Here is an 11,250-nt window from a genome sequence, read left to right as displayed (position 1 = left end):
GTGATGTAAGGTAATAAAAAACCCTGAACTTCTAGGAGTAGTGCTATAAAATAAACGAAATGCATGTGAGTGAAGAGCAATGGAGAGATGAAGGGCTTTGGTAGAGCACTGTAGTGACGGAATTCGCCGAGAAGGAGTTTTTTCGGTGGGTTCCCACAAAGATTGTCGCACTGGGCACCCCCAGCGCTAAAACCCTACCAAATGATGTTTTTATCCGAGCTCTATGCTTTGGAAAGTGGACCTTTCTTCTGAGTTGATCCCTTTCTGTGGAATTGTGCTGATGTAGCTCCAGCAGAGAGTTTCCAGAAAGACTGAAGACCAGTTTTCCATCAGTAACAGCACCTTACCTGTTTAGGGTCAGCTCATGCGTTTTGCTCATTGACAGCTAGATCAGCTAAGCTCAGTTTCATAGGCCTAAAGCACGCAGTTCTTTTTTTAGTCATCGTGCGAGATTTACATAATACTGTATATTATCTGAATATTTAAAGGAATATTTGTTTATTTCATGAAAAGCCATTCAAGGAGGCCTCAATGCCTCAAAGCAGTCGTGTGATGCACCCAGATGTCTGACACAACTTCCTGTTTGGGTTGTTGTTAGTTCCACCTGTTTGTATGTGCTCCTGCACTGACACATAACAATCAGCCTCATTAGCAGTTAGCTGGCACACAAACACAACTTGCTGCCTTCATCCGATAAAAAAAGTCTACAATCCATCGACAGACACAAAGCTTGCCTCACAAAGTCTTCAGTCCCCAAAGAGTGTGCTGGCTCCACAGTCCTACATCTGTGGTTTGACACCCTTGCACAAACAGAAGATCCTAAGACACTCAAACAGTATACAATCCCACATACTCACACCCAGCACCTCCAATAGGTAGTCTTTGCCAACCACACAAACTTGCTTAGCCAGCATCACTAGTGCAATTAAAGGCTTAAATGCAGAAATCTCTTTATTGAAGAATCACAAAGGACAAGGTAATGTAACTGAAACACATCATGGCACATTGGGAGGGTATTAAACAAGTGGGGACACCACATTTCTGACAGTGCTATCTCAATAATCAGATGCTGAAACATATATGGATACCTGCGAGGAGATAATGCATGTATGTATCTGTTTCTAAATCATTTTTATGTTTCAGGAAACCATCATTATTATTGACTGTGAGCGTTAAATGCATTAGTTACTAGACATGGTTTGACTGATCCAGTCATTATAGTTGCAGACTTTGGTGAACACACTTGGGTAGCCTTTCAATGCACACCATTTAGCAAACGAGACAACACCCTGAAGCTGTCCATTACACACCAGAGGTCCTCCCGAGTCTCCCTGCAAGGAAAAGAAGACAATCGTGCATTAGCAAATGTAATTTGTGTTTGTTAACCATTGGCTTTGTTCTACTAGTCCCTTTTCAGCACTTGGCTTGAGACATTGCCAAGCATGCCTTGGCCGAGCCCAGTGCAGTATTCACCTTTCTCCCAATAGTAATAGCTGTTTCACTGTATTCTTCCACCTCCACTCCGGTGCTTGCATGAACAGCACGAGGGACTATTTTACAATTATAGCTCTATTTGTCCACTACTGGTGCTCTAAAATGCTTGCGTTGCATGACTTAGCACGTTAAACCCAGACTGATCGGTTTGCCAATGCTTGTTTAGTTTTGATGCAGTGAAGTTTAATTAAACTTTTGCATAGCCATTGAAAGAAATGGGCAGTAGGACCTGAAATTACAAATGATATCATACAACTGGACTCAATAGAAGAGTGGTGAAATCATACTCTCCCCATCCAGCCACGAGTGTTCTGTGCATTTCCAACCTGTCCCCCCTAAGTCCATGAAGTTCTGTCACTGCAGTCTGTGTTCAATTTGAAGTGTAAGTTGACAGTGTTCAGCTCTGTGACTCTTTTTACTTCACCAGCACTTATTCTTGGTGGGATTCATTCATCCCACCAACTCAGTCATGTGATGGTGCACTTGCACAATCAGCTGTGCTTCGAGTCTGCCTCCTTATAAATGGGCTTCCCCTAAATGTTATTTTAAAAACAATTTCATGTCATACACTAGCTGAACAGCAGGATGCCGGGTCCATGCTACAGTCAACGTAAGTTTTTTTTTTTAAACTTGCATACATTGGGGCATATTTACAATTACTGGCGCATCCCTGCAAATTAGCAGGGATGCGCCAGTAATTGTGCGCCGCAGCTCCGCCACCCATGATGCGCCGCATTTACAATGCGGCGCACCATGGGGCAAAAACGGCACAGATGTGTCACGCATCTGTGCCGTAAAGGTATCGCATTGCTGGAGTTGCGTCGCATGCGAGACGCAGCACCAGCAATGCTCTGGGGGCCCATTCTACTAATGCTGCGTCAATCCTTAAGCCTGCTTTAAGCAGGCGCAGGGTTTTGACGTAGCATTGGCCTAAAAGTGACTGAGTGAAATCTTGTAGATTTATTTTAGCCACTTTTAGGAGGCGTTCCTGCGCCAGAACGCACCCCCCTGCACCAGAACGCCTCCTTAAGGCGCAGGGCTTTACAACGTGACGCATCTCCCAGATCCGTCACGTTGTAAATAGCCCGCACCATGGCGCATCTTTTGCGCCGCCGCTGCGTCACAAAAGTGACGCAACGGCAGCGCAAAAGAGGCGCAAGGGGCTTGTAAATCTGCCCCTTAGACCTTAAGTTTCACTCCCAGTAAGTGAGACTTACACAGTTGGTGGTCAGGTTGCAGAATCACTCACAGCAAGCTAAGAAACGATGGAACATGACCTCTCAAAGCATGTCTAACAGAGTTTGCCTTTGTGCAGAGGGGCTCCTGGGAGTTGCAGAACCTTCAGGAAGCAACCACACCTCCCGGGGAGCTCTCTATTGACCCTACATTTGATGAGTGGAACAGCTTTCAACACAGTGGAGGGCTGTGGCACAGTTTTTGTCAGTCTTTCATCTACCTCGGTGTGGTTTTGATGTTATTTTATTCAATTCAATACTTTATTTCGGCTTTATAACCGTAAAAGTTCAAGCAACATACAACAGTTTACATCCATCATTAAATAACAGGGCCGAACCTGCTATATAAAGAAGAATACAAATATTTAAAACAGATCAAATAACTTATGTTAAAAGAAGAGTTTAAATAAATGCAACATTTAAGGGCGATGCTGCCAAAATCCAACTCTGCTAAATAACAAAAAAAATACATCCTCAGGGGACTTTAAAATGACAGTGCATCTTATGCTTGTTACAGCTGTGTCAGAAGGAACCATTCCCCTAAGGAGCCCCCTTTAACTTGGTGGCTTTAATTCTCCACTCCAATAACAGAAATGTGGTCACAATAAACACAATTATCTCTCTGTGGCGCATCTAAAAAGTATGGACGCTTCCCAATAATGAACAATTGCCAGCAACTTACACACTGAAAAGATCTATTTCTTACGAGGTGTGATGTGGATTGGACAAAAAAAAATAGTGCTCAATAGATTCCTCTGTCTGCAGACAAAAGGGACACTTGAGGGTTATATGCCCGTTTTTGTTCCATTTAGAAGTGAAAGAATGTAATGGTAAAATACCAACCCAAACAGTAAAGTACAGCATTTTTGCCTGGACTGGTTGGAATCTGTCTAAAAAAGGCTAAAAGCAAGGGCCACTTTTATGACTCAAAAACACCTCTGTTAGGCTCCCCACTTTCTGTTCTTTTCATATTTGTTCCAGCCTATTTTACCAATAGACTTGTTTCAGTATTAGTATGGTGCCCTTTATCAATCTGTCAGGGTGCATCCATATCTCTTCCATCTTAAGGAACTCACATAAAGCCTTTATCTTCCTTAACCAGGGAACTTCAAGCTTCTTATCCAGGCTAATAATCTCCTCCAAGCTTTTCCTATACATTTTGGGAACAGGGGTATTCTAGACTCAAAACCAATGCATTAAACGGTTTAGTAAAACCACATGGTCAATTCTTTTTAGGCCAAGGTCGAAATGCAGTGGAGTAAGGGGGACACTTTTAGGGAGATTATAAAAAGATCTAATAAACTGATTTTCAGCACTACTAAGCGATATTATGTCTGCCCACTCCCTAAGCTCTGCGCCATACACTGCCCCTGATAGGGTCATGGCTCTATATACTTCCAGGGCGGGGGTTACTGCACCGCTAGAGGGAGCCTTGTATTTCCTATATAAAGATGGTCTCGCCTCAGGGTAACATACTACCAGCACAATGCCGTGAAGCGGAAGACCTCGTCCAAGGTGCAAACCTTTGCGCTAAGTAAAGGATATGATGATCAGCAAATGGCTTATATCGATTAGGCTGACAAGTCTGTATTTGGAGACTACATCCTTCCTCCCCTTCTTGTAAATAGGCACAATGATTGCTCCGCACCAAGAGAGGGGAATATCATCCCCGCTCACAATAGCATTGCTAAGAACGTTTAAGTATGGGACCCATATCTCAGGCTGAGACAAATATAAATCTCCCGGGTTGCAATCAGGTCCTGGGGCCTTCTCCCTTTTTAATGGATGCAGTGCCTGGGCAGTTGCTACCAATGCAAGAACTATGTTATCTTTTGACATTGTCCTGCTCTTTTGCCCAGTCTGGTCCATGCCACTTCTCTTCAAATGTTCAATGCTATTGTGTGACCATGGCATGTGCAGCTCAGTGAAATGGGCTTCCCATGCATCAGATTGAACTGTCCAGTCCATATCATTTCCTGTGGCATGAGGTCCAGCAGCAATGAGGTACCAGACCTCCTTTATATTCCTATTGTTTAGGGCTTCTGTGATTTTGTCCTATTGCTCTTTATTCCACTCCCTTTTCGCCTTTACTTGTTTATCTTTTTAGGCCTTCTTTGCGGTCAATAGGCCCTCACCATCCCCCAGTTTTGCTGCATCAACAATTGCTGTTTTGCCCTTTCTACTCTCGCTTGTGTACCATCTAGGTGGGTGTAAGCCAAAGTTGCCCTACGCCTTTCTTTGGTGAGGAGCAATTTTATTTGCCCCATAAGATTTGAGTGTAGATCTACAAGATTAATTGCAATTGCCTCTACTGTCTTGAGTGGGGCCAACATGTCTACGTAAAGACTGTAGATACCCGCCTGCACCTGATGGAGAGAGTTTCAGAAATAAATTGCATTTTGACTCGCGAAGTTATACTTCCATAATTATTAATTGTATTAGTGAGTTTGTGCATGATTTATATTAATCAACTTAGAATAAAATGCAATCACGACATATGGGATTAACATTATGTGCTCTATGTTGCATCTGCAAGTTTGTTGAAAAATAATAAACTAACCTTGTCTAATGTTTTTGTCAACATTAAATGCGGCTGTTTAATTAATGGCATGTGCTTATTTTAAATATGCTTCTGTCTATGTTCTGTCTTTTTGTGTGGCAAAGGCTTATGGAGAATCCTGATGGCCTAAAAGAAGATGGTAGATAAAATGCTGCTTAATTGTGCTTAAAGCTAGATAACATAAACTAATGGGTTAACATTAGTAAAGGGGGTGGGTAACAGAATGGGTCTCAATTCTCTAATTAATTACTGTCTTGTGTTTGTTTAAATACTAGTTTTTCGAGTGGGCCTCAGAGAGACTGTTGCCTGGCAGAGCTGAAAAAGATGACTTGACCAGAGTGAAGCCTTCACTCACGTGCAGAGAAAATGCTATTTTGCTAAAATAAAAGCTTATTAAGCAGAACTGTTGATGGTCGAGTCGTACGTGTTCTTGGAAAGAGCACCAAGGACGAAAAGTCTGGATAGCCTGCCAAGAGTAAAAAGTGAACTTTGCTTTCGGATGAATGTTGCACTTTTGAGGAAGCTGGAAGGATGGTAAAATCTAAGAACAATAAGGGCTTGTGATGTGCCCCGGACTTGGTCAGAAATGAAATGATCTAATGTGGCCTGACGGCTGTCAGCCAATCAAAACACTGAATGACTGAAAGAAGAATTACATTTAGCTGAGATTAGTAAGTTAGAAAGGTATAAAAACTGGCCCCATGACAAGAGAGTGCTCCTCACTTTCCGATTCCCGAGAGACGTGACTTGCTGATGGACTTCTTGCTCACGTAAGGATAATAGGGTTTATGGACTTTACATTTTCCCCTCCTAGGTGAAGTGAGTCAGTTAGGGAAATAGATTTAGGGATGAAAATCGTTTTGAATATTATCCATGTTTCTGAGATGTTTTTGAAATGTCAGTTCAATGTGCCTTACTTTAATAAAAGCTGCTAATCTGCTATTTGCTAATAAATAAAGTTACTTAATTAAATGCTCTTTCTTCGAATAATAAATTAGATTTTAAAATGACAAGCTGGTCTTGATTATTTTAGTCTAGTTATCATCAGTTTGATCCAATCACCTAAGTGACCTAATTAAATGTTTCCGTTATATTTTCTATGATTATGATGTTGATAAACTGCAGTTGTATATAAAGTGTAAATAGTTTGTGAATAGGTTTGATTAATTAGGTCACATGAGTCAGTTGCCTAATATCTGTCTCAGTTTCTTATGGGCCTTGTGAGAGTTTATGATTAATAGTGAGTATTGTGGTATTGGGTAGTGTTGATGAGACAGAATTTCTATAGGGGCGCTGGATCGATTCTCCTTATCATCTTCTGCTACTAAAGTCCACTTGACATTCCTTCTATTGTTGCATATATTAATTCTACTTATAGTTGAAGCAGTTCCCAGGGCAGATGGGTTTGCAAGGGGTCAAGCATCAAAATCGACCCTTATCGCTTCATGTTCACTATCATTTCATGTTATTACCCTCAGTCAATTAGGAAAAACCAGAGGGAACAATTCACCAAGCTATAGTCAATTTTACTTGTATACAGTCCCGCTTAACGCATGGCAGTCAGAACTTGTGCGACCGTTAACAATATTCAGGTAATGTGCTGCCCGCAAGTCAATGATTTGCCCAACAATCCTTGGTTGGTTTTCCCTGTGACTGAAATTGTTGGCTAAAGCTGTCATTGGCCCATGACATCATTCTAGCAGATTAGGCAGTATTAGGCCCTCTGGCAATTTTGTGCTGAAGTTGCCAGCTATGAATTTAGAATGAACGTTGTTTAAAGATTCAGTCATTTGGGATAATTGAGTTACCGTTCCTGAAAGGTGATTTGTCTGGATTAGCCGGATGTAGACATTTACAATTGCTATGTGCCCTGTCCCTAGTGAGTGGCCAGAAGGAATAGCCATGCCTCGTATATCTCGGTAGTCAGACTTTTTACCTTAGGAAACAATTACATTTTGAGCCATATCAACAGCCCACTAAATGGTCTTCCTGCTTTTGAGGGAACTGCACTAGATGCAAAAGTAATATATCCCGCTCTATACACCGGTTCTACAGCCCATGTTTCCTATCATCAATACTATGTGGAATTGATCTATAAATGTACCCCACTCTGGATCCTCTAGATTTGCTCTTATCTCCGCCACATTCCATGATACAAATGTTATAGTGTCTATCTGAACCACTTCTTCCTTTTGATTATCTAATGCCATATTTATTTGTACTCTACTCTACTGGATGTGGGATAGAATCTTTTTCTCTATCCTTTTTTGACTATGGGAAACTACTGGGTTTGGCAGCCTGCTGTCACAGCTTGAGTCAGCTGTGGGGCTCTGATGTCTTGAGGCGGGATGCCTAACTGTCAGTCAAGATCAGACAGGGACACCCCACATTCCACGGGGCTACTAGATCAATGGTTGGTGCCTGTTGATTTTGGTTTGTAAGTGATATCAATACATTGTGTGCGATCCGGTGGGTTAAGCTTAAGTTTTATGTTTGATTCGATAGGAGGTCTTCACCTATGTTCCAGTCCTATTAGACCTTCCACCGAGAAGGCGCTTGCTAGCTTTATGCCTATATAGTCTGTCAGGTGCTGATCATCACTAAATATGGTGGCTTCCATTAAGACTTCTCTGATGACAGATCTACAGCCCCTCATTTGCCTAAGCCAGTGAATGGCTTATTGATTAGCGAATCTGGGGTTTCTCTAACTATGGATGGAAGTTTTGGCACATCTACCATGTATTTGTCCCATTTCTTTGCTTGCCCTCCTGAAGGTCTTACTGGGAATTTGTTAAAATTTGGTGTTGATAAAGCTTGTCACGAGTACTGTAGGTTGTTTGCTCTTTTACCTGATTCAGATTCTCAGAGCGTCAACTTACGTACATGTGGCATGTAACCATTTCAACCATCTTCCAGGGGGGCCTAAATGACTCACTGTCCATTTTGGAGACCTCAGAGATCAATACTGTATGAGGCTGGATTGTAGTGCGTGTTGTTGTACCCTGACAAGGAGTACCCCCCTCGTTATCTTTATGACTGGAAACAATTGAGGAAATGGGGTGAAGATACCCCAATGCCGGACGCACAGTGTGTTTCTACTTATGTGACACAAATACCACCAGTTAGTCCAATTAATCCAATTTTGTATTCCAGTTTAATCCAAAACTTTTCGTTTTTCATCATTTTTCTTTTTGTCACATCAGGGACAAACTTACATTTTCACAAAATCCTTAATGCAACGGAAATGCCAATCCAGGCCTTATTCTGAAGCAAGGAGTATATGTAAGTATTCCTCATCGGTAATTCCTTTATAACCCAATGCATTTCGGGCCTGTCCTGGCCCTTCATCAGGGGTACTCTACAAAATTCCAAAACGTTGTAATCACATAAGGTGCTAAAAGACCATTTAAATGTGTCCATTGACAAATTGCCATATCTGCCTCTTTAATAGAGGGAATTTTGAAGCTAGGGGCAAAACTAGGCCTGTCAGTTTATCGACCTTTTCATTTATAACCTTTGGCAAGTTGCTCATGTATTCCTTTAGGCCTGGTATCTGTTCTTGGATGCCCTCTATTTGATCATTCTAGGAGACCTTCTCCATATCCATAGGATAAGCTATAGAAGACAATGTGGGGAGCAGTTCTACATACTTGTGTTTCTTCCAGGGACCCCAGGGCTTCAAACCAATTGCAACACTGAACCATTATTGTTGTTATAGGAGTGGGTGGGTCAGGTAAATGCCTTTCTATAGAATCTTGTTGTCCCTCTAAAACCCTGTGCTTATGTCAATGGCACTATTTGTATTTGTGCTTACCAGGGTGGCCTGGGTCTCAGGGTTCTTAAAGAGGGTTCTTAAAGAAGGATTTGATATCCCCCTTCCCCTCAGCTTCCCTTTGGCCTTGCTCATTTTAGTTGCCTTTGTTGCTAAAAGCCCTTCAACTTTCTCTAATAGGATGACTATTTCGTATAATGTGCAGTTTTCTGCAGCTGTCTGGGTTTTTTTTAGCTTTCTCAACTTCCACGGACTTCTAAGGTGCTTTCTGTTTCACTATGGTTAGGTCAGTTACCCTTTAAGTTCACTGTATTCTCTCTTTTCACATGCTGCAGGCTCCAACTTTATTAGGTACAGCCCCGCTATGCTTATTAATATGCCTTTAGCTAGTTGCACAGAAGTTGCCTTCTTAGTTGCAGATTCTGTTTGAGCTCTGGGCTATATGGGAGAGGTAGAATGACAATTAAATCTTTTGCACCATCACCTACTTCCCTATACCTGCTGAAAATATTTGCCTATATAAAAATAAGAGGTACTGATAATATAGGTGTAGTAGTCACAGATCATGAGTAAGCTACAAAGTAGGAAAAGACGGCTCACCTCCCATCACGTTTACATTACAATCACAATCTGAGGAGCCCAGTCTGCTCCTCTGCACCAAGTTCCTTGGTCAACAAGCATTGGCATAGCCAATAGGTCTTGCCTTTGGGACCTTATAAGTGTTTAGTTATCCAGCACAATATCCTTGGCGCAACAACATCAAGTATTGCATGGCTAAACACTTATAAGGTCCCAAAGGCGAGACCTATTGGTTATGCCAATGCTTGTTTTGAGTGGGTGGCTTGTGCAAGTGTGCCACTGTGAGGTAGAGATGCTGCAAGTGCTTTCACAGGAGCCCCTGTGACATTGCGCCTCTTCAAAATGTATCTTGGGTCCGGTGTAATACTTCTAGCCCCTATTCCCGTCTTCTTGCACCGAATGCATCCTTAAATGTCCCATGTACAGCCGGGGTTGACACTCCTATTACCCCTGCCCTCCTTTGGCACTTTACCAGTCAGGGTTGGTGGTGGTGGTGGTGGACGTGGTGGTGGACCTGGTGTTGGTGGTGGACATGGTGGTAGTGATTGGCATGGTGGTCGTGGATGTGGTGGTGGTGGACGTGGTGGTGGACGTGGTGGTCGTGGTGGTGGACGTTTTGGTGGACGTGATGGTGGTGGGGGATGTGGTGGTGGACGTGGTGGTGGATGTGGTGGTGGTGGACATGGTGGTGGTGGATGTGGTGTTGGTGGACATGGTGGTGGTGGTGGACATGGTGGTGGACGTGGTGGTGGTGGTGGTGAACGTGTTTGTGGTGGTGGACGTGGTGGTAGATGTGGTGGTGGACGTGGTGGTGGATGTGTATGGTGGACGTGATGGTGGACATGGTTGTGGGGGAAGTGGTGGTGGTAGTGTAGGTGGTGGACGTGTTGGTGGTAGTGGTGGTGGACGTGGTGGTGTATGTAGTGGTGGGTAAGGTGGTGGACGTGGTGGTGATGGTGGTGGTGGATGTAGGGGTGGTGAACGTGGTGTCGTGGTGGACGTGGTGGTGGTGGTGGACGTGGTAGTGGTGGACATGGTGGTGGAAGTGGTGGTGGATGTGGTGGACAAAGTGGTGGTGGATGTGGTGGTGGTGGATGTAGAGGACATGGTGGTGGTGGACGTGGTGGATGTGGTGGACATAGTGGTGTACGTGGTGGTGGTGGATGTGGTGGTGGATGTGGTGGTGGTGGTGGTGGACATGGTGGTGGTAGTGGACGTGGTGTTGGATGTGGTGGTGGACGTGGTGGTGGTGGTGGATGTGGTGGTGGACATGGTGGTGGTGGTGGATGTGGTGGTGGTGGACATGGTGGTGGTGGTGTACATGGTGGTGGTGGTGCTGGACGTGGTGGTGGTGGATGTGGTGGTGGACATGGTGGTGGATGTGGTGGTGGTGGTGGATATGGTGGTGGTGATGGATGCAGTGGTTGTGGTGGTGGACGTGGTGGTGGATGTGGTGGTGGTGGACGTGGTTGTGGTGGTGGACGTGGTGATGGACGTGGTGGTGGACGTGGTGGTGGTGGTGGATGTGGTGGTGGTGGTGGATGTGGTGGTGGATGTGGTGGTGGACATGGTGGTGGTGGTGGATGTGGTGGTAGTGGACGTGGTGGTGG

General features: G+C 43.8%; 1 protein-coding gene across 1 annotated transcript in view; it reads right to left on the bottom strand.

Annotated features, from left to right (window-relative positions):
- Window positions 1–933: 933 nt before the first annotated feature.
- LOC147707765 (trypsin I-P1-like) overlaps window positions 934–11,250 on the bottom strand; it is a 67,884-nt gene continuing 57,567 nt past the window's right edge. Inside the window, exon 5 of the mRNA XM_086926618.1 lies at window positions 934–1,331. Coding sequence (XP_086782744.1) covers window positions 1,182–1,331 — 150 coding nt within the window. The 3' untranslated portion in view covers window positions 934–1,181. The remainder of the gene's footprint in view (window positions 1,332–11,250) is intronic.

This window comes from Lissotriton vulgaris, chromosome 6 (assembly GCF_964263255.1).
Source record: "Lissotriton vulgaris chromosome 6, aLisVul1.2, whole genome shotgun sequence".
NCBI classification, from domain to species: domain Eukaryota; kingdom Metazoa; phylum Chordata; class Amphibia; order Caudata; family Salamandridae; genus Lissotriton; species Lissotriton vulgaris.
The sequence above is the reverse complement of the archived record's forward strand: the minus strand, read 5'-3'. Positions and strand labels throughout refer to the sequence as shown.